Source organism: Mustelus asterias, chromosome 12 (genome assembly GCF_964213995.1).
Source record: "Mustelus asterias chromosome 12, sMusAst1.hap1.1, whole genome shotgun sequence".
Taxonomy (NCBI): Eukaryota; Metazoa; Chordata; class Chondrichthyes; order Carcharhiniformes; family Triakidae; genus Mustelus; species Mustelus asterias.
This window is the reverse complement of record NC_135812.1, coordinates 75,982,089-76,005,009: the sequence shown is the minus strand read 5'-3', so window position 1 is coordinate 76,005,009 and position 22,921 is coordinate 75,982,089. Positions and strand designations below refer to the sequence as shown.

Genomic DNA, 22,921 nt, shown 5'->3' with positions numbered 1-22,921 from the left:
TATCCCTAACCTTCTATTCTGCTCCACCTCCTCCAACTCCCTCTCCAACTATATAATCAATCACATTTCTACCCCGTTTCAGCTTTGAAGAAGTAATATGGATTCGAAGCATTAACTCTTATTTTTCTCTCTCCACTGATGGGAAAAAACAGCCTGTGATCGGAGGAGCAGCTCCATGCAGATTCTTCCATTAAAATTTAATTGTTTAACTGGCAATATGATGTCTGTGGTGTCGGGGTGGGCTGGGGTTCATTCAGCCATTGGGCTGCAAGTTGGATAAGCCTGATCTAAACCATTTATCTCCATTTGTGCTACTAGTTCATCTATTTATTGTAGATGCTTCCTGCTTTCAGATAAAAAAGCCTTGAATGTAAATTTTTATACTACAATTTACTTGGGCCCTATTTGCTAATGGACTTCACCTTCAGAGCTTCTTCAGAGCAGCTTAGTTTAGATTCCTAACCACCGCCTTAGTTATACTAATTTGCCAGGATACTGGTCGTTGCCAGCTTTAGGTGGAGTTGAATCCAACAGCTTTATCTCTATAGTACTGGTGCCAGTGCCCCATGAATTGAAATGCCTTCTTCCTACACTGCTTTTTGAGCCAGATTAATTCTCTAATTTGCTTGACTCTCTGCCAATTAGCACATGGCTCAGGCAACAATCCAGAGATGATTATCTTTGACATTCGAAGTTTTAATTTGGACCCTACACTCCCCACACAAAGAGACATGCACCCTTCTCATTCAAACACATCCTCCCCACACTCAGATATACACACACAAATACCGCACACACAAAGATCTAAACATCCCACACACATGGATGCCATACACTCTCCACATACAGATGCTTAGACACATGCACACAGATAAACATATGCTCCCCCCCCACCCACACACACATAGTTAAATACAATAACACAGATACATATGTCACCTCGAACAAACTAAATTAATTCACGATTACTATGTTCTTGAAAAAGAAGTAGGGATCCTATCGAAAAAGAGCAGGGGATCTTTACACAGTTTCACAAATGATTACTAACCTGAATAGTCCAGAGTTTTCAGTTCATCCAAAGGTGGAGCAGGTTTAGCAATAAACCTTTTCATTGACGCTTCTTTCTTTGGTTTTGGTTTTCGAATCACCATTCTACTGGTGATAGAAATTGCCTTTAAAGGCATCCGGGGAACATGAAGCTACCAGAGCACAAAGGCAAAACAAACGTAATTAATTTATTGCTGTAGTTGGCCAACGAGATGGAGCTTTATCTTTTATAGTCTGGAAATTCAGTCTTTTACTGTCTTCAGTTTAACATTTTGTGCCTTTTCCACTATTCTTTCCTCCACATTCATCGGTTATGTACCATAATGTCCTAATCCTCAAAGCTAACCCAAACAGATACCTTCATTTATGAATCTGAACAGAGTTAGTAAGCAGTTTGACTCAATTCTGTCCCGTCCATTACTGACGAAACACACTTTCACTCTTCAGCCAGGCTCTCTGGAGATGTGGGTGTTCTGACTAATTTTGTCTCTTTCTACTTAACTGCCTGAGGAGAGCACGGGAGGTGGGGTATGTCATGGAAGAATGGCAGGGGAGAAGGGGGGGTAGGGAGATGGAATAAAATGGGTGAATGGCTTGGGAGTGGAATGGCATGGAGGGTGGGAAATGACATGGGTGTGGTGGAACAGTATGGGATATATGGAATAGGGCTGGGGGTGAGATAGGAATAAATGATGGGATTGGCATGGAATATTTTTATAATAACAACTTTCCTTTAACACTTGGTCAATGAGGCCGTTTTAAGGAGCATCTTAAAGGAGGAAAGAGGTAGAGAGTTGTAGAGGTTTAACAGAGATTATCCAGACCTTGGGGCCTAACCAGCTGAAGGCATTTCAACCAACAGTGATTAAAACCAGCGTACTCAAGATTGCAGAATTGAAGGAGCGCAGATATATCAGAGGGTTCTGGGTTTGCAAGAGGTTTCAGAGGGAGGGAGAAATGAAGCCATGGAGTAATTTGAAAACAAAACGAGAATTTCAAAACTGAAGTGTATCTGGATGGGGGAACCAATGTAGTTCAGTGAGTGCAGGGTGATGGCTGAACAGGATTTGGCGGTGAGCGTGACATGGGCAGCCAAAGAGTTTTGAAAAAGAGACAAGTTATGGAAGAAATACGCCACCAAGATATATTCCAAGGCAAAAAAATGGAGTCAGTGGTTATGAGGACAAAGTTTGTGGGAAGGATTAAAGACTAAATGGGCTGAACTAAATGCATGTGGTGTGGGTCTCAGCTGCAACCCTGGGAGTGTGAGCCATCCTTGCATGGCAGAAACACAGCTGACTGACTGCAATCATGCTGCATCTGGCCAATTAATGTACTGGAGGCATGGAGCCTGTCCACAAGGCGTCAATCTCTGTGCACTAAGGTGCTGAACCTTTTTCAAAGAGGTTTGCCAGACCTTGATTCAGTCCTGACCAATGCTGAATGCAGGAAACCCAAAGACATTTCAACCAGTGTTCAATTCGGCATCTCCAGTTTTGAATCCAATGCAAGAATTGCAGTCCAATCAGGCAGTCAAGGAGATGATCAGGAGAGTGCAGAGGAAAGAAACCGGTGACCCCACTGTTTAGTGATGCCTTTCTGCAGGTTGACCTCTCTTCCCGAGGGAATGCAAGAGGAGACCTCCTGCCTGACCAAGGAAGCCAGGGCGGAGATAGCAGTGGAGGAGTCAATTTCCAATCCTGGGTGCAGGGCTACGAAAGAGTAAATGATCTCCTCCACTCCTTCAGGGTGAGTGCTATATACCACTCTCTTTGCATCTGATAACATAGGATGGGATGTTACATGAGGAAAGAATGACCAACCAGGTGCTAGCAGAGGGACTGCCAACTCCCGCTGCAGTGTGATGCATGGCTACATCTGGACAATAGACATGGAAGTATCTTTGCTTACCTTCTTCAGGTCCCATGAGAGCAGGTGAATGGAGGAGGCATTTGGGAGCCAAGGGGGTGCCAGTCTTTGTGTTTAATTCACAGTGTCCCTCCTTCTGTCTGCAGGAGAAGTGGACCCACAACAATAATGAGAGGTCCAAGATCAATGGAGGATTCTCTGCGATCAGGTCATTGATGCAGGTACAGGAGGAAGCCCTGGAATTGGCTGGATGATCATGAGTGGCAAGACTGGAGTAGCAAACCAAGAATAAAGAGGCTTTGTGCTTGTGTCCACCAGTTAATAAATGGAAATCTACAGCAGGCATAGATGGGAGGAGATATGTGAAGCTCAACTGTTTGTGTTCTCTCATGCAGATTTCAACACTCCAGAAGGACATTCATGAGACTACGGCCGGAATTTTACCAGCACGCCTGTCTGAGGCTCGAAAGGTCACGTCCGCGGCCAATGGAGAATGCCGTTCTGCGAGCATCACCCACCCCAATTTCGGGGCGGGCGTGCTGGTAAAATCAAGGCCTATACTCCTGCAATCCACCTCTGAGAAGGAGGAGAGATCATCAAAGGGCACAGTGTCACATAATTTCCCCACAGCATCCAACAGTGCAGATACTCTCATATTAATGGGAATGTGTTCATGGTTAAATTCAGGGTTACAACCTAGTGATGAAGACGAACATCTCGCCAAGGCCATCCCCACACCCCCACTTCTTGCCTTCAAACAACCACGCAACCTCAAACAGACCATTGTCCGCAGCAAACTACCCAGCCTTCAGGAGAATAGTGACCACGACACCACACTACCCTGCCACAGCAACCTCTGCAAGACATGCCGGATCACCAACACAGATGCCATCATCTCACGTGAGAACACCATCCACCAGGTACACGGTACATACTCTTGCAACTCGGCCAATCTTGTCTACCTGATACGCTGCAGGAAAGGATGTCCCGAGCCATGGTACATTGGGGAGACCATGCAGACGCTACAACAATGGATGAATGAACACCGCTCGACAATCACCGGGCAAGAGTGTTCTCTTCCTGTTGGGGAACACTTCAGCGGTCACGGGCATTTGGCCTCTGATCTTCGGGTAAGTGTTCTCCAAGGCGGCCTTCACGACACACGACAACGCAGAGTTGCTGAGCAGAGACTGATAGCCAAGTTCCGCACACATGAGGACGGCCTCAACCGGGATCTTGGGTTCATGTCACACTATCTGTAACCCCCACGACTTGCCTGGACTTGCAAAATCTCACTAACTGTCCTGGCTGGAGACAATACACATCTCTTTAACCTGTGCTTAACGCTCTCTCCACTCACATTGTCTGTACCTTTAAGACTTGAATACCTGTAAAGACTCGCATTCCAACCATTATTTTGTAAATTGAGTTTGTGTCTTTATATGCCCTGTTTGAGAACAGAACTCCCACTTACCTGACGAAGGAGCAGCGCTCCGAAAGCTAGTGGCTTTTGCTACCAAATAAACCTGTTGGACTTTAACCTGGTGTTGTGAGACTTTTTACTGTACTGTCAGCGACAATGGAACAGCCTATCTAGGATGTTGCCATATCTCGCAGGCATGTGTGTGTACATCGAGAGTTGGTGATTCTCATGGAGAGTTAGATTGAGCAGGCCACTGAATGTATACCTGAGATGTACATTGATCTGCTTCTGCATGCACTCAATGCAACAGCAAAGTGAGAGAGGGAGAGAGAGAGACAAGCCACCTTGTGTCTCTACTAGGCCTTCATACTTTTCTTAGGTCAGCAGCGAATTACAATTGTGTCTTCTACATCTGGGGGGATCCTCTCAGGGTGTTCCAAGCATAGTCTGCGGTTCCTCAGCCCCTTTGTCAGTGACAGCAGCACCTCCAGTATTGTCCAAGACAGAGGGGTTCTTGAGCGAGAGACCCTGAGCATGAAATGGACCTCCAGACCACAGAGAGTCAGAGGATGGCCAAAGTCATCCCAAAACACAAGGCATTTGATCAGCAGCTTACCAGCTGGAAGTGCAAGGTGGTATCTCGTACAAGTACTCATAAGCACATTAAGAGCACCTAAATGCACCAGGGATCCACAAAACTTCGTTATAATCCCAGTTGATGTTACTACTGGGCAGGATGGTGCCAGCATGGAACCCTGGCTCAATAGACTGTATCTTTTGCTTTTTTTTTGAAATGTGGATGAACAGAAGAAAAAAAAATTAAATATCACAAGATTGACTATAACACAATGCTCCTTCACTCCCCCTGCACCTTTCCAGATACGTATTTTTAAAGGTTAACACAGATGACGAAATATATATATTATACAGTCCCTGTAAACCAACAGGCTGTGGTCATACACACCATACTCTACAACCAAGTGGCAGATGCCATCTCATGCACCTTCTGTGGATTTCGCATCAAATCCGTGCAGATGCTTAGCACACTGAGTCAACTGGTCTCACTGGAACTCCAACTTCTAAATGAGTGTTTCTTTCCAAACTCCACTTACGACAAAACATGCCTTAGAATCTCCTCCCAAACAATGCTTTCTCTCAGATGCTTCACCATGGATCCAGTTCCAGTATTCAATCTCTCCTTTCAGTGTCCCACTGCCTCGAATTGCCGTGTACAGTCAAGTTTCCACACAATCTCTCAGACACCCAGCCATGCCAACAGGACACTACTGCTTCACAAGTTGTATTAAGGTATCACCAACCTTAGAATAACTTCAGATATCTGGCTCTTCACTAACCAATTTCACCAAGTCTCCACCTTTCAGCTTTATCTTTAACTGGGAGTCTCGCTCTGCCATCTAACTTCAATGAACAGTACCTTGTTCAATTTCCAGTTTCATTTATTCCTCTGACTTATTTTTTTCATTCCCTGGTTTCTAGAACTATCTGTTCTCTAGCTTCTGGGACTTGCTTTCTTCTCCATTGTTCAGCCTCTCTGTGTCTGCTGGCAGTTCCTATCATCTGTTTCCTCTCCAGCTACCAAGCTTCAACTGCTTTGGGTCCTGCTTAAAACGAAACTCAAAATTCTTTCTAACCTAAAGGTGGTCCCTGGTAGCTGAGCAGCAGCCTAGTTTCTCTTTATGCACTGTTTACTTTCAAGTCGTAAACCCCTTAATCACAATGCAGGCACAGTTTGAAATGAAACTAAAACCCCCATTTCTGCAAACATTTTTGTTTACCGTGAATCTAACTAAAGTTCTAACCCTTTGGAAATGCACAATTAAACTCAATTAATCCCAGACGAGCCCCCACTTGGGCGGCACGGTGGCACAGTGGTCAGCACTGCTGCCTCTCAGCGCCAGAGTCCTGGGTTAAATTCCGGCTTCGGGTAACCGTCTGTGTGGAGTTGCATCTTCTCCGTGTGTCTGCATGGGTTTCTTCTGGGTCCTCTGGTTTCTTCCCACTCCAAAGATGTTTGCCATGCTAAATTGTCCCTTAGTGTGAGGGAGATTAGCAGGGTAAGTGCGTGGGTTTACGGGGATAGGGCCTCAGGTAGGATTGTTATTGCTGCAGGCTCAGTGAGCTGAATGGCCTCCTTCTGCACTGTAGGGACTCTATGTTTCTATTATAAATCTATACCTTATTTCTAATATCCAAAAATACAAATATGGATTACTTACACCTTCCTCTGTTTCCTGACAACTTGGCAAATGGTAAGATCTGATCAGATGTTTCCAATAAATGCATTTCACAATTACTGATGTTGACCGTTTATTAATTTCTTGCTATTTTGTCAGATGTTACCTATACATTTGCTTCGTCAATGAATTCCCAGTATACGCCGAGCGTGGTCAGCTCTACTGGGTCAGTGTGTGTGTGCTGAAACTTGGTGTGAGGTGGAAGAGTGGTGGGATTAACTGTATCCTCCTAATGCAAGGTCCCTCACCATCTGCAGTGCTAGCATGTGCAGAAAGCTTGTACCTTTCCTCAGTTATTATGTGAGGGTTCATCACAGGGATAAGTAGCTATGTTTTCTGTGGGTAACCCTTGAACCCAAGGATTCCTCTCTGGAGGAATGTGTGATGGCCCGTTAAAACTGGGACACTGAGCTCTGCCTTAGCATCCAGGCTATGGCTTCTCCCAGGGAACCCAGTATACACCTAAAGGATGTACTTCCACTGGTTATACAACATTTTGGGAATAGTTGATGGAATGGAATCCCTTCTTGTTTACGAAGGCCGCTACCTGGTCTACAGGAGTTTTGATGGCCAAATGCATGCAATTAATGATACTCTGCACCTAGGGAATCTAATGTTGGCCCTGAAGCTGATGGATCCATCTGTCTGGTTGTCAGGGTCTCTCCGGTAGCACATAGTTGCTGGCCTTCTTGAACAAGGCATTAGTCACCTCTTGTTGCAGTGATGAGATGCTGCCTGGAAGACCATGCACATATATCCGGTGTACTCCTGGAAAGAGTTGGATGGATGGGTAAAATTTGAATGCCAATTATTTTCAGGACCTTGGGCTTTGGGTGACTGTTGAGGCTCACGGGCCTGTCGGAGGCTGGCCCTCTTGCTCCTATTGCAGTGATGTCTTCAGTGTCTGGTCCTCCATGGCTCTGCACTGCTCCTTCTCCAAAAGAGTGCCCTGACAGTACACCGGCAGACAGATCGCCCACTGCTGCTGAGAGCAGGCTAATGTACCCCCGTAGAAATCTGCCACCACAAATGGACAATGGCCTCTTCTCCCCTTTTTTCCATTTAAGGACAAAAGATGAATGAAGACAACCCATAATCTCACTGTGGTGGACTTCCAAATGTGGAACTGAGGCTTTGCCTTAGTGCCTCCAACTTTAACCAAGGATCTGATGCCCATAATCTCCACGTTGAGTCCCAGATTCTGCATAAAACTGCTGACCACAATATGTTGTGATGATAGTAGTGCAATTGATATGTATATATTTTTATTGTTTTTTTGTGCTTAAGGGGAATGTTTAAAAATTCAGCTTTATGCTATAGACAGTCGACATTTCTGGGGGGAATGCAGTTCTGATTTTGGGAAAGCAAAATAATTCTCATTTTAGCCTTGAAACTGTTTAAGTATAGCTAATGGAGTTTTGTTTATTTAAGTTCTCCTGGGATTTTTGATTAGGTTGACTGACAGGATCATGTGATAATGTGGTCTGTAGCAGAGAGAAAAACTAAGCAGTCACTGCTGGAGGTCTGTTAAAAGTCAGAAGCATGTGCAGGCTATCCCTGAGAACTCACTCTCTCTTAAAGCAAGTACACCTGGGTTTGCTAGCTCTATTTATTTAAAAGTGGATTTGATTTATGCATGAACGGGTTTTTTTTGGAACTGGAACATACATAAGCTAGAAAATAAAGTTGCTTCCCTTGATTTTTAAATATTGTTCAACTGTTAATGGTTAAGCTGCTTCATTTGTTAGAGTTATATTTAAACTGTTTCACTATTAAAGATCCCTACTTTTTCAGTGGAATCATTGGTGGAAGTAAGTATCCTTTCCGCACATTTATGCCAAAATAGAAAAATTGTTGGGGTCCAGTCTGGCTTCATAAAATACCGTGGGGTTCTGGTCCGGGACCCTAACAATGTAAATGAGTTTAAAATACCTGCTTGATAAACTCGATTGCCTACCCATCATGTTGTAGCAGCGATGCCGCCTTGGAACTTTCCTGCCCTCTGGTAAAATAGTTCCAGTCCAACAGGTCCTTTTGTGATTTTTCAGGCCCACAACCTCTCTCCTCACTTTCGGGAGTCCCATAAAATTCAGGCCAACACTTCAGTCTTCCCAAAATTTAGTTCGACAAAATTTCTGCTCATCTAGCACTGAATGTTTTGACAAATGCTAGAGAGTAGAAGGGTCCAAAGTAATGTAGAGCCGAGTTGCTGCTGAGGGGCAGCATGCAGTGTTAAACTCCTGACAGCCAGTTGGTGAAGAGGAGACCAAAAACCAATCTTTACTTGGTTTGAGATTTATTCACAGAATGCAATACTACAATAGTAATCATCCAGTCAATGCTCTCCACGTGTAAATATTTAACCTTAATTCACACAATTAACATGAAGATGAGAAGGCAGAGGGAAACAAGGAGAGATTCTCGGGGGACACCAGAGGTAACGGTGCAGGAAAAGGAAGAGAAGCAATGGCAAGAAATTCTCTGGCTGCAATGTTATAGATAAAAATTGAACCAGGCGAGTGCACTCCTATACCTGGATGGTTGATACAGCAGAGGTGTTGGAGGGGGATGCTGTGGTCAACTTTTTCAAAAGCTGCAAACAGGTCGAGAAGGATGAACTGGGAACATTTATCTTTGTGACAATCATGTAGGATGTCATTTGTGAGTTTGGTAAGGACTGTTTTAATACTATGACAGGAGCAGAAATCTGATCAGAGGGATTAAAGTATGTGTTCTGGGAAAGATGTGCACAGATTTTAGTGCTGACAGCGTGTTTGTTAAATTGGAAAGGAAAGAAAGGTTGTAGATGGGGCAGAGAGATCATTTGCAAGGACAGAGGAGTAAAGCATGAGTTATTTGAGTAAACATGTGATAAGATTTGATGAGGAAGGAGACAGTATCTGAGGAAAGTTAATTATTAACAATACGAGCTAACATGTGCGTCAGGAAAGGGAGTTGGATCATCAGCTGTTCAGTGGGAATCAGGCCTGGGCGATAGCAGGTGAGTCTTATGGACAAGATGAGCTTGGAGTGAGAGGATGTGAAGAAGCAATAAAGGAACAAAGGAAAAATACAAGTTCAAGCAGAGGGCAGGGGAGAGCTCAGTGGAAATGTTGCTGGGTGTCCTGAGCGTGGGAGGGAATTAGCAGTGACAGCTGAATGGTCTCAATCTTTATTACAATGAAGTCCACAACATCCTTGAACTTGTTGGAGGCGAGAGTGGAACAAACAGGCAAGAGGGGTTTATGAAGTGACTTCCAGTGGAGAACAGATGCTGTGGGTTATCTTTGCATTCCATAATGATCTAGAAGAGCGAGGAGTTTTGACAGGGGATAGTGGAATTAAACAGTGCTTTACATGGTCCAGTAGAAAGGCAGTTGAACGGTTAAGTCAGTAATCTACCACAGATATTCAAGTTTGTGTCCTTGGAGTTCATTGAGTAGTGATGAGGGCCACACCAGGGAACAACAAGGGTCAGAAAGAGTAATGGTTTTAATGGGGACACTGGCAAAGATGAAGTTTGAAGTGTTATCACAGAGATTGATTGCTGTGGAAATGTTGTGATGAATAATTGGGAATGCAAATTATTTCTTCCAAGTTACTCTTCCATTATTTCAATGATAATCCTCAGTCTATCCTAGTTTGCAGTGGAAACAATCTACCTGGCCAATATTTAACATTCAACCAGCATCTCCAAAACAGATTATTCAGTCATATATCTTTTGATGTTAGTAGATTCCATTTTTTATTCACTTATGGAATGAGGCGTTGCAGGCAAAGCCAGCATTTATTGTCTATCCCTAATAGCCCTTGAGAAGGTTTTAGGTGTGTCAACTTCTTGAATCACTGCTGAACATGTGTTAAAGGTACACTCTGTGTGATTAATGGAGCAAGTTTCAGGATTCTAATCCAGTGACTGTGAAAAACATCAATTTAATTCTAAGACAGAATGTTGTGCAGCTTGGGATGGGGGGAAGGACTTACAAGTGGTGGCGCTCCCATGCCTCTGCTGCCCTTAACATTCTAGGCAGTAGAGATTGCAGGTTTGGGTGAAGGAACCTTGGTTAGTTGCTGCATTGCATCTTGTAGATGGAACACGCTGCTGTCACTGTGTCAGTGATGGAGGGAGTGAATGTTTAAGGTAGCATATTGGGTGTTCTTCAAGCAAGCTGTTTGCACTGGATAGTGTCAAGTTCTTGTGTTGTCGGAGCTACACTCATCCAGGCAAGAATTGACTTGTGCTTTGGAGATGGTGGACAGGTTTCAGGGTGTGAAGTCACTGACCTAATCTTGCGACCAAAATGTTTATGTGACTGGTCCTGTTCAGTTTCTGGTTAATGGGTAACCTCCAGGATTTTAATAGTGGGAGATTCAGCAATGGTAATGCCGTTGCAGGTTAGAATCGCTCTTGTTGGGTATGGTGATTGCCCGGCACTCATGTGGTATCTATCAGCGTAAGCCTAAATGTTTCCCAATTCTTGCTTCCTGTAGGTTTGAGTTGCTTCATTATCTGAGCGATTGCTAATGGTACTGAACATGACAAAATACCGAGGCTTGCATCAAATCAGTGTTCCACTGAGATCAATGTCACAACTTATCTACATTCTGGTTTACACTCCCTGAAGAAGCTAATGCTTTCATCAAAACGATGTTCAGTACAGCACGTACCAAATGTGAGTGTGGATGTCACGGCTGCCAGTTTGGAATCAAAACAGCACACCAAAAAAAAAGGGCACTATGGAGCCAAATTATGCAGTAACAAAGGGCAGTGTCAGCTGACACGTAACCCTGGTGGAGTCATGTTCAGGTCCCGAAGCCTTTCATCTGGGTTTCTCCATAAAACTGACCTTCACAGGAAAACCCAAAGTCACATTCCAAACATACACCACTAAAACGGTACAAATAAAATGTCTCTCCATACCTGATCCAGGTCCTCTGCTTTTATTGCTAGGGCCATGATGTCCTCTCCCTTCAAAATATCTTCCTTCTCTGGTTCCTCCTTAATTGGGATAATCTCCTCAATTTCTTTTTTATTTTCTTTCTTCTTTTCTACTAAACACAACAATCATTCCACAGGACATTCCATCACAAAGATTGATTTAAAAATATTGCAAATGTGCTTTTATTCCAGCTGTGCAGAAGAGATCAAAACACAACAACAACATTTATAGAATGCACTGTTATACAACAGAATGAAATATCCCAAGGTGCTTCACAGGGACATTGATTAAAAAAATAACCGATCTACATAAGGAGATATTTGCCGGAATTCTACCGCCCACCCATCATGGGAATGGGAGCGGGCAAGGAGCGGACAACGGGAAGGTCCGTTGACCTCGAGTGGGATTTTACGGTTTTGGGATGAGAGATGCTCATAAAATCCTGCTCATTGGGTCAGATATTGAACAAAAAGAGACAGGTGAGGTACAGAGGAAAATAAGTATAGGGAAGGAAATCCAGAGACTGGGGCTTGGGAGCTGAAGACATGTATGCCAATAGAGGAACAATTAAAATTATACATGAACAAGGGCCAGAATTATGGATTCATGGCGAACAATCACTGAAACAACTATATGATGAGATCAACAAGTTCCATCCCACCAAAAGACTCACCATGGACTACTCTCCGGAATCGGTTGCATTCTTGGACACACGCATCTCCATCAAGGACGGTCACCTCAGCACTTCACTGTACCGCAAGCCCACGGATAACCTCACGATGCTCCACTTCTCCAGCTTCCACCCTAAACACGTTAAAGAAGCCATCCCCGACGGACAAGCCCTCCGAATACACAGGATCTGCTCGGATGAGGAGGATCGCAACAGACACCTCCAGATGCTGAAAGATGGCCTCATAAGAACAGGATATGGCACTCGATTCATCGATCGACAGTTCTGACCCGCCACAGCGAAAAACCGCACTGAACTCCTCAGAAGACAAACACGGGACACGGCGGCCAGAGTACCCTTTGTCCTCCAGTTCTTCCCCGGAGCGGAGAAGCTACAACATCTTCTCCGAAGCCTTCAACAGGTCATCGATGAAGATGAACATCTCGCCAAGGCCATCCCCACACCCCCACTTCTTGCCTTCAAACAACCGCACAACCTCAAACAGACCATTGTCCGCAGCAAACTACCCAGCCTTCAGGAGAACAGTGACCACGACACCACACAACCCTGCCACAGCAACCTCTGCAAGACGTGCCGGATCATCAACACGGATGCCATCATCTCATGTGAGAACATCATCCACCAGGTACACGGTACATACTCTTGCAACTCAGCCAACATTGTCTACCTGATACGCTGCAGGAAAGGATGCCCGAGGCATGGTACATTGGGGAGACCATGCAGATGCTACGACAACGAATGAATGAACACCGCTCGACAATCACCAGGCAAGAGTGTTCTCTTCCTGTTGGGGAACACTTCAACAGTCACGGGCATTCAGCCTCTGATCTTCGGATAAGCGTTCTCCAAGGCGGCCTTCATGACACACGACAACGCAGAATCGCTGAGCAGAAACCGATAGCCAAGTTCTGCACACATGAGGACGGCCTCAACCGGGATCTTGGGTTCATGTCACACTATCTGTAACCTCCACGACTTACCTGGGCTTGCAAAATCTCACTAACTGTCCTGGCTGGATACAATACACATCTCTCTAACCTGTGCTTAACCCTCTCTCCACTCACATTGTCTGTACCTTTAAGACTTGATTACCTGTAAAGACTCACATTCCAACCATTATCTTGTAAATTGAGTTTGTGTCTATATATGTCCTGTTTGTGAACACAACTCCCACTCACCTGATGAAGGGGCAGTGCTCTGAAAGCTTGTGGCTTGTGTTTCCAAATAAACCTGTTGGACTTTAACCTGGTGTTGTGAGACTTCTTACTGTGCTTACCCAACGCGGGCATCTCCACATCAGAATTAAAGCAGCTGAGGTATCACGGAGAGTTGTGCAGTTGGAATAATTACAAAAGTAGGAAAGAGCATGAAAGGATTTAAAAACAAGAGGCGGGCTCTTGTCCAGCCCACCCACAGGATTTACCCATGCTACTGAAGTCAATGGACTTTTGGCTGGCATGTCAGTGGTACACACCATGGCAAGGCCAGAAAACCTTGGCCAAGGATGGGGGATTTTAGCAACACAATTACTTTGGAGAGGCTCGGGTTGTTCTATTTGGAGCAAAGGAGATTAGACGAAAGTTGTACAAGTTTATAGTAGGTTTAGATAAGGTAGAAAAGAAATGTTGTTCCCAGTAGCTGATGAGACATGGATTGAAGATACAGATTTAATGTTTTGGGTAAGTGGTGCGTCGGTGAATGTCAGGAAGAATTTTTTTATGCAGTGAGTGGTAATAACCTGAAACCACTGCCTTGGAAGGTGCTAGCAGTAGAGATCAATGATTTCAAAAGAAATTTGAGTGAGCACTTAAGAGAAGAGAACTGTGGGGTTAAAGGTGGGGAATGGAACTGACTAGATTGCTCTAGATACCTGGCCTTGACTCATTGGCTGAATGGGCTCCTTCTGTGCCATTACAACTCTGTTTAACATGATGTCATGAAACTTCATGAGTCCCAAAGTCAATGTAGTGAATTCCCCAGGTCACTCCCTTTGAATTGTGCCACCACCTCTGCCCAGTTTGCTCTTCCTGTGAGATAGGATGGAGGAGTCTGGGACATTGACTCTATGATATGACTCAGTGAGTATGACTATGTCAGGCTGATGCTTGACTAGTCTGTGGAGAAACTCTCCCAATTTGGTACAACTCTCCAGATGCTAGTGATGAGGGCATTGCAAGGTCAAGGTGTGCCTTTGTCATCTCCAGTGCCTAGGTCAATGCCAGATTTTATTATTGTTTTAATGTAGCGTTTTCATAAAATTGAATGGCTTCCTATGTAATTTCAAAGGTAATTAAGAGTCAACCTCATTGCTGTCTGGAGCTACATGTATGCTAGACCAGGTAAGAATGGAAGATTCCCCTCACTAAAGGATATGAGTGAACCAAATGTGTTTTTACGATAATCCAGTAGATTGACAATCACCATTATTGAGTATAATTCCAGATTTACTTATTAATTGAATTTAAATTCCACCAGCTGCTGTGAGAGGATTTGAACTTGTTTCCAACAGTATTAACCTGGGCTGAGCATCATGGGTTGAGATGGAGGTTGAAATCACTGACTCGATCAGTTGAGTGAGATAAGGACAGCAGATTTCCTTCCTTAAAAGACGTTAGTGGACCAGATGAGTTTTTACAACAATCCAGTAATTTTATTATTACTGAGGTCAGTATTTAATTCCATATTTCCAAACTTAAATTTCCTCAGTTGCTGTAATGGGATTTGATGTCTTGTCTCTGGAGCATTAGTTTGATCCTGTGGATTATTAATCCACTGAAATTATCACGATGCTTCTGTTCCCTCCAATTTGCCATCATCATTCTTTTTCTCAAAACAAAATTCATCCCACCATCCTTGCAAAGTACCACTTCATCTCTAACCTCCCATTCCTCTTCAAACTCATAGAATCATAGAATCCTACAATGCAGAAGGAGGCTATTTGGCCCATTGATTCTGCACTAACCACAACCCACCCAGTCCCTATCCCCAGAACCCCATGCATTTACCCTAGCTAGACTCCCTGAAACAAAGGGACAATTTAACATGCCAATCCACCAAACCCGCACATCTTTGGACTGTGGAGAAAACCACAGCAACCAGAGGCAACCCACACAGACACAGGGAGAATGTGCAAACTCCACACAGACAGTGACCAAGCTGGGAATCGAACCTGGGTCCCTGGCGCTGTGATGCAGCAGTGCCGCCCCTCCTTGAACATGTTGTTGCCTCCCAAATCCAACCCCATCTTTCCCAGAACTCCATGTTTGAATCCCTCCACTGACTCTTATCAAAGTCACAAATGACATCCTCTAACTGTGATAAAGGTTAAAAACTTGCCCTCCTCATGCTTTTTGACTTGTCTGCAGACTTTGATACGGTTGACGACACTATCCGTCTCCAACACCTCGTCCAGCTGGGTGGAACTGCTCTCATTTGGTTCCATTCTTATCTATCTAATAACAGCTAGAAAAATCACTTGCAATGGTTTCTCTTCCTGCTCCTATACTTCTGCCTTTGGTGTCTCACAGGCCATATCCTTAGCTCCTTCCTTTGTCTCATCCACATATACCCACACCCTTGGTAGCATTAGTCAAAGGTGTAGCATTAATTTTCACATTGGGAAGGCGAAAGCTGCTCTTTTCAGTCCCCACTCCAAACTCTCTACACCAGCTACTGACTCCATCACTCTGCCTGGCAATAGTCTGAGATTAAGTCGGTTTGTCGCAACTCCCCCTGGCATTTGATCTTGAGATGAACTTCCAATCTCATATTATCATCATCAGCAAGACCACCTATTTCCACATTGCCCAAATTTGCCGATCTCAGCTCACTGATTTGGATGTGGGGACCAAATGTAATATTTCCAAGTTTACAGATGATAGATACAAAGCTAGGTGGGAGTGTGTATTATTAGGAAGATGTTAAGTGACTACAGGAGGATTTGGACAGACAGTGAGCAAGAACATGACAGAAGGAATATAATGAGGAAAAATGTGAGGTATTCCATTTTAGTAGAAGGAACTGATGTGCAGACTTTCTCCTAAAAGGTAAGAAATTCAAACGTGTAGATGTACAAAGGGACCTGGGTGTCCTTGTCCACAAGTCACTGAAGGTTAACAGGTGGGTGTAACAAGCTACTGGGAAGGTTAATGAAATGTTAGCCTTTATCACAAGATGACGACCACAGGAGTAGAGAGGTCTTGCTTCAATTATATAGGAGCTTGGTTAGATCGCATCTGGAGTAGTGTGTGTAGTTTTGGTCCCCTTAGCTCACAGAAAGGGTATTATTGCCATAGAGGGTGTGCAACAAAGGTTCACCAGACTTGTTCATAACATAATAGGTTATGGGGATAGTGTGTGTAAAAGGCATTGAAGTGTCCGATCAACCATGATCATATTAAATGGCCGAGCAGACTTGATAGGCTGGTCATTCAAAACTCAGCTGGTGTCCTAACTTACAACAGTTCTAACCCAATATCTCCTTCTGTGGCTCAGTGTCCAAGATTGTTTGATGAAGTTCATGTGAGAGGCTTCTGTGATGTTTATTGAAGGTGATCTGTACGGTGTTGTGTGATGGATAGATGGAGCTTTACGCCTTCCCTATCAGCTGGGGTGAATTCTTGTCCAGGAGCGACCCCTAACTCCCAGCCACCCGCAAAGGGAGGTCCCTGTCCTGTGGCAACCCCTATCCACTGTCCCTGGGGGGAAATGCCTGACCCAGGCCAGTCTCTATCCCCATTCCTGGGGACAGATCCCTGTCCAAAGGAGGCCCCAACCCCCATGGGGGTTGGTCGGATTCCGGCCCCGCTGTCCCAGGTCCATTCTGCGCACTCACCTCCAAGGGGGAGATCTCTGTCTCGGGCTGCCCCAGTCCCCCGGGCGCCGGGTTCCCGCTCACCCTTACCAGGCGGGGTCCTCAAGCCGCCGTCCCTCCGGGAGCCTTTAAAGGGAGTCCGTGTCCCCATCTTCCCGACTTAAACTCGAGGCTGATACAACAGAGTAAGGCCCGTCTCCGGGGCAACGCGCCGATAGCTCCGCGTCTCTATGGAGACCAGGCTGGGTAAGAGGCTGAGAGAGAGATAGCTAATTGGGGGGGGGGCGGGTTATGTTGTTGGGGGGGCGGGGCGGGGCGGGTTATGTTGTTGGGGGGGGGGGGGCGGGGCGGGGCGGGTTATGTTGTTGGGGGGGGGGGGGCGGGTTATGTTGTTGGGGGGGGGGGGGGGCGGGTTATGTTGTTGGGGGGGGGGGGGGCGGGTTATGTTGTTGGGGGGGGGGGGGCGGGTTATGTTGTTGGGGGGGGGGGGGGCGGCGGGTTATGTTGTTGGGGGGGGGGGGCGGGTTATGTTGTTGGGGGGGGGGGCGGGTTATGTTGTTGGGGGGGGGGGCGGGTTATGTTGTTGGGGGGGGGGGGGCGGGTTATGTTGTTGGGGGGGGGGGGCGGGTTATGTTGTTGGGGGGGGGGGCGGGTTATGTTGTTGGGGGGGGGGGCGGGTTATGTTGTTGGGGGGGGGGGCGGGTTATGTTGTTGGGGGGGGGGGGGGGGCGGGTTATGTTGTTGGGGGGGCGGGGCGGGTTATGTTGTTGGGGGGGCGGGGCGGGTTATGTTGTTGGGGGGGCGGGGCGGGTTATGTTGTTGGGGGGGGGGGCGGGTTATGTTGTTGGGGGGGGGGGGCGGGTTATGTTGTTGGGGGGGGGGCGGGTTATGTTGTTGGGGGGGGGGGGGCGGGTTATGTTGTTGGGGGGGGGGCGGGTTATGTTGTTGGGGGGGGGGGCGGGTTATGTTGTTGGGGGGGGCGGGTTATGTTGTTGGGGGGGGGGGGGCGGGTTATGTTGTTGGGGGGGGGGGGGCGGGTTATGTTGTTGGGGGGCGGGTTATGTTGTTGGGGGGGGGGGGGCGGGTTATGTTGTTGGGGGGGGGGGGCGGGTTATGTTGTTGGGGGGGGGGGCGGGTTATGTTGTTGGGGGGGGGGGCGCGGGTTATGTTGTTGGGGGGGGGGGGCGGGTTATGTTGGGGGAGGGGGGGGCGGGTTATGTTGTTGGGGGAGGGGGGGGCGGGTTATGTTGTTGGGGGAGGGGGGGGCGGGTTATGTTGTTGGGGGGGGGGGCGGGTTATGTTGTTGGGGGGGGGCGGGTTATGTTGTTGGGGGGGGGGGCGGGTTATGTTGTTGGGGGGGGGGCGGGTTATGTTGTTGGGGGGGGGGGCGGGTTATGTTGTTGGGGGGGGGGGCGGGTTATGTTGGGGGGGGGGGCGGGTTATGTTGTTGGGGGGGGGGGCGGGTTATGTTGTTGGGGGGGGGGGCGGGTTATGTTGTTGGGGGGGGGGGCGGGTTATGTTGTTGGGTGGGGGGGGCGGGTTATGTTGTTGGGTGGGGGGGGCGGGTTATGTTGTTGGGGTGGGGGGGGCGGGTTATGTTGTTGGGGTGGGGGGGGCGGGTTATGTTGTTGGGGGGGGGGCGGGTTATGTTGTTGGGGGGGGGGGGGTTATGTTGTTGGGGGGGGGGCGGGTTATGTTGTTGGGTGGGGGGGGCGGGTTATGTTGTTGGGTGGGGGGGGGCGGGTTATGTTGTTGGGGGGGCGGGTTATGTTGTTGGGGGGGGGGCGGGTTATGTTGTTGGGGGGGGGGCGGGTTATGTTGTTGGGGGGGGGGCGGGTTATGTTGTGGCGGGGGGGCGGGTTATGTTGTGGCGGGGGGGGTGGGTTATGTTGTTGGGGGGGGGCGGGTTATGTTGTTGGGGGGGGCGGGGTATGTTGTTGGGGGGGGCGGGGTATGTTGTTGGGGGGGGGGGCGGGGTATGTTGTTGGGGGGGGGGGCGGGTTGTGTTGTTGGGGGGGGGGGCGGGTTATGTTGTTGGGGGGGGGGGCGGGTTATGTTGTTGGGGGGGGGCGGGTTATGTTGTTGGGGGGGACGGGTTATGTTGTTGGGGGGGGCGGGTTATGTTGTTGGGGGGGGGGGCGGGTTATGTTGTTGGGGGGGGGGCGGGTTATGTTGTTGGGGGGGGGGCGGGTTATGTTGTTGGGGGGGGGGCGGGTTATGTTGTTGGGGGGGGGGCGGGTTATGTTGTTGGGGGGGGGCGGGTTATGTTGTTGGGGGGGGGGCGGGTTATGTTGTTGGGGGGGGAACGGGTTATGTTGTTGGGGGGGGGCGGGTTATGTTGTTGGGGGGGGGCGGGTTATGTTGTTGGGGGCGCAGGTTATGTTGGGGGGGGGCAGGTTATGTTGGGGGGGGGCGGGTGATGTTGGGGGGCGGGGGGCAGGTTATGTTGTTGGGGGGGGGTGGGTTATGTTGGGGGGGGTGGGTTATGTTGGGGGGGGTGGGTTATGTTGGGGGGGTGGGTTATGTTGGGGGGGTGGGTTATGTTGGGGGGGGTGGGTTATGTTGGGGGGGTGGGTTATGTTGGGGGGGTGGGTTATGTTGCGGGGGGCTTGTTATGTTGGGGGGGGCGGGTTATGTTGGGGGGGGCGGGTTATGTTGGGGGGGCGGGTTATGTTGGCGGGTGGTGGGTTATGTTGGGGGGGCGGGGGCGGGTTATGTTGGGGGGGGGGCGGGTTATGTTGGGGGGGGCGGGTTATGTTGGGGGGGGCGGGTTATGTTGGGGCGGGCGGGTTATGTTGGGTGGGGGCGGGGGCGGGTTATGTTGGGGGGGCGGGGGCGGGTTATGTTGGGGGGGCGGGTTATGTTGGGGGGGGCAGGTTATGTTGGGGGGCGGGTTATGTTGGGGGGGGCGGGTTATGTTGGGGGGGGTGGGTTATGTTGGGGGGGGCGGGTTATGTTGGGGGGGGCGGGTTATGTGGGGGGGGGGCGGGTTATGTGGGGGGGGGGCGGGTTATGTGGGGGGGGGGCGGGTTATGTGGGGGGGGGGCGGGTTATGTTGGGGGGGCGGGTTATGTTGGGGGGGGCAGGTTATGTTGGGGGGGGCAGGTTATGTTGGGGGGGGCAGGTTATGTTGGGGGGGGACAGGTTATGTGGGGGGGGGCAGGTTATGTTGGGGGGGCAGGTTATGTTGGGGGGGCAGGTTATGTCGGGGGAGGGGGGGTCAGGTTACCGGGGGGAGGGGGGGTCAGGTTACCGGGGGGAGGGGGAGGGGGGGCAGGTTATGTTGGGGGGAGGGGGAGGCATGTTACAGGGGGGATGGGGGGGGCAGGTTACCGGGGGGAGGGGGGGGCAGGTTACCGGGGGGAGGGGGGGTTGCTGGTTACCGGGGGGAGGGGGGGGCAGGTTACCGGGGGGAGGGGGGGGCAGGTTACCGGGGGGAGGGGAGGGGGGGGGTAGGTTACCGGGGGGGGGGCAGGTTACAGGGGGCAGGTTGGCGGGGGTGGGTGGCAGGTTACCGGTGGGGGGCAAGTTAGGGGGGGCACCATGCTACGGGGGGGGGGGGGGGGGGGAAGGGCAAGGTTATGGGGGTTGGATGTGGGGGGGGCAGGTTAAGGGGGAGGGGTGTGGGGGGGGCGGGTTAAGGGGGAGGTGTGTGGTGGGGGGGCCGGGTTAAGAGGGAGGGGTGTGGGGGGGGCCAGGTTAAGGGGGAGTGTCGTGGAGGGGCCACGTTAAGGGGGTGGGGTGTGGTGGGGGGGCTGGTTAAGGGGGAGGGGTGTGGGGGGGGGGCAGGTTAAGGGGGAGGGGTGTGGGGGGGGCGGGTTAAGGGGGAGGGGTGTGGGTGGGGCCAGGTTAAGGGGGAGGGGTGTGGTGGGGGGGGCAGGTTAAGGGGGAGGGGTGTTGGGGAAAAAATGCCACTTTGAGAGTCAGGCTTGAAGGTTTCAACAGTACAGTTTTATTTTGATGAAGCTTCGTGGAGAAAAGGCACTGGCACTCCGCAGTGCTTCTAGACAGCTACCTTCTCTCAATGAGACAATAGGAGCGGTCCATCTTTATACCCTTTACACAGTAGATGGACCGGACATCTCGCCATTATCACATCATTGTAATCAAGTAGGTGATCGATCGTTAAACACATCGTTATAGACAAATACAGACAGATACAGACATAAGCATGTTAACATCGCATTGTTCTATGAATGGATACATTTCCTACGTCAGTGACTATCAATGACTTTAGTTTCGATCTATTCATACAGTAGTTTACAGTAATTGGTTTTCCTGCATTTTGTATTCCCGATCCCACCTGTAGCTAATCTCTTTACCAGACCCTTTTGTCCCTATTTCCACTGGCTTCCTGCAGTATCTAATTCCTGCATATTTTAATTTACAAGTAGTTGTCTGAGTGTCTTTAATCCTAAATAATTGTCTAGGCTAAGAGTCAGTGCCTGTTTGTGGTCTTAACTCTTTATGTGCCAGGCAGTCATTTTTAAAGTGTACTCTTCTGTATATTTTTCCTACTTCAGTCCCCACTTTTGGTCGGATTATGGCATTAATAATCCCTAGACCAACAATTATACATTCAATATAGAGTTCAGTTTTCTTCTTTCCTTCTTCGTTTCTTCTGATGTCTTCGGGGATCTTCATTAGTGGTTTTTCTTCGATGGGTACACTGGCTCCTGGCACAATTCTTGTCGTTTTATTTTATTTTATTTTTATTCAATTCTTCACAAACACCGCTCGACAATCACCAGGCAAGACTGTTCTCTTCCTGTGGGGGAGCACATCAGCAGTCATGGGCATTCAGCCTCTGATCTTCAGGTAAGCGTTCTCCAAGGCGGCCTTCACGACACACGACAGCGCAGAGTCGCTGAGCAGAAACTGATAGCCAAGTTCCGCACACATGAGGACGGCCTAAACCGGGAGGTTGGATTTATGTCACATTATCAGTAACCCCCACAGCTTGCCTCCTGGACTTGCAGGCTGTCCTGTCTGGAGACAATACACATCTCTTTAACCTGTGCTTAATGCTCCCTCCACCCACATTGTCTGTATCTTTAAGATCTGGTTGGTTGTAGGGATTCGTATTCTAATCAGTATTCTTGGTAACTTGATTTCTGTGTCTCTGTGCCTTGTTTGAGAGCACATTTCCACTCCATCTGACGAAGGAGCAGCGCTCCGAAAGCTAATGGTATTTGCTACCAAATAAACCTGTTGGACTTTAACCTGGTGTTGTTAAAACTCTTACTGTGTTTACCCCAGTCCAACGCTGGCATCTCCACATCACAATTCTTGTCGCCATAATCTTGTAGCAGACCTTCAGGCATCCGACAATTACACTTGAAATGAGTATGACCAATCCATGTAATAAGTAAGATTCCCAGGACCCCCCCTATTAGCCACTCCAGCCAGTTACTTCCTTTCTTGGGTCCCTGTCTAAGCTATCAAGTTGTTCCCTGAAGTTGTTGATGACTTGTGTAATGTTGTAGGACTCGTCTGTGCCATGGGTTATACATTTATTGCCTATAATTGTACACACTCCCCCTTGTTGTGCTAACTGGTAGTCCACTGCATATTGTGTCTGTTGTGCATATAACCTCAGTTCAGCCATTTCTTGGTTAACAGCCTCCAGTGCTTTTGAAGTGCTGTTTCCCGTGCTGGGTGAGCAGAAATTTCCCCTAATTAAATATTGGGAAGACTGAAGCCACTGTTTTCAGTTCCTGCTCCACACTTGGTTCCCTAGCTACCTGCTCCATCCCCCTCCCCGGGCATGAGGCAGTGCCAAGGGGATGGGGCTTTTTGGGGGCAGGGCTGACAGATTGGCGCATGTGCAGTGGCCCGCTCAGCACGCTGATTTCAGCCTGTCCAGTGGGAATAGACTCCACT

General features: G+C 48.5%; 1 protein-coding gene across 1 annotated transcript in view; it reads right to left on the bottom strand.

The window, feature by feature from the left end:
* Positions 1 to 17,189, bottom strand: part of mycbpap (mycbp associated protein) — an 86,250-nt gene extending 69,061 nt beyond the window's left edge. Inside the window, exons 1-3 of the mRNA XM_078225984.1 lie at positions 17,060 to 17,189; positions 11,516 to 11,646; positions 1,049 to 1,199 (exon numbers count right to left, since the gene is read on the bottom strand). Of these exons, the coding sequence (XP_078082110.1) occupies positions 1,049 to 1,199; positions 11,516 to 11,646; positions 17,060 to 17,189 (412 nt within the window). The remainder of the gene's footprint in view (positions 1 to 1,048; positions 1,200 to 11,515; positions 11,647 to 17,059) is intronic.
* Positions 17,190 to 22,921: the final 5,732 nt, after the last annotated feature.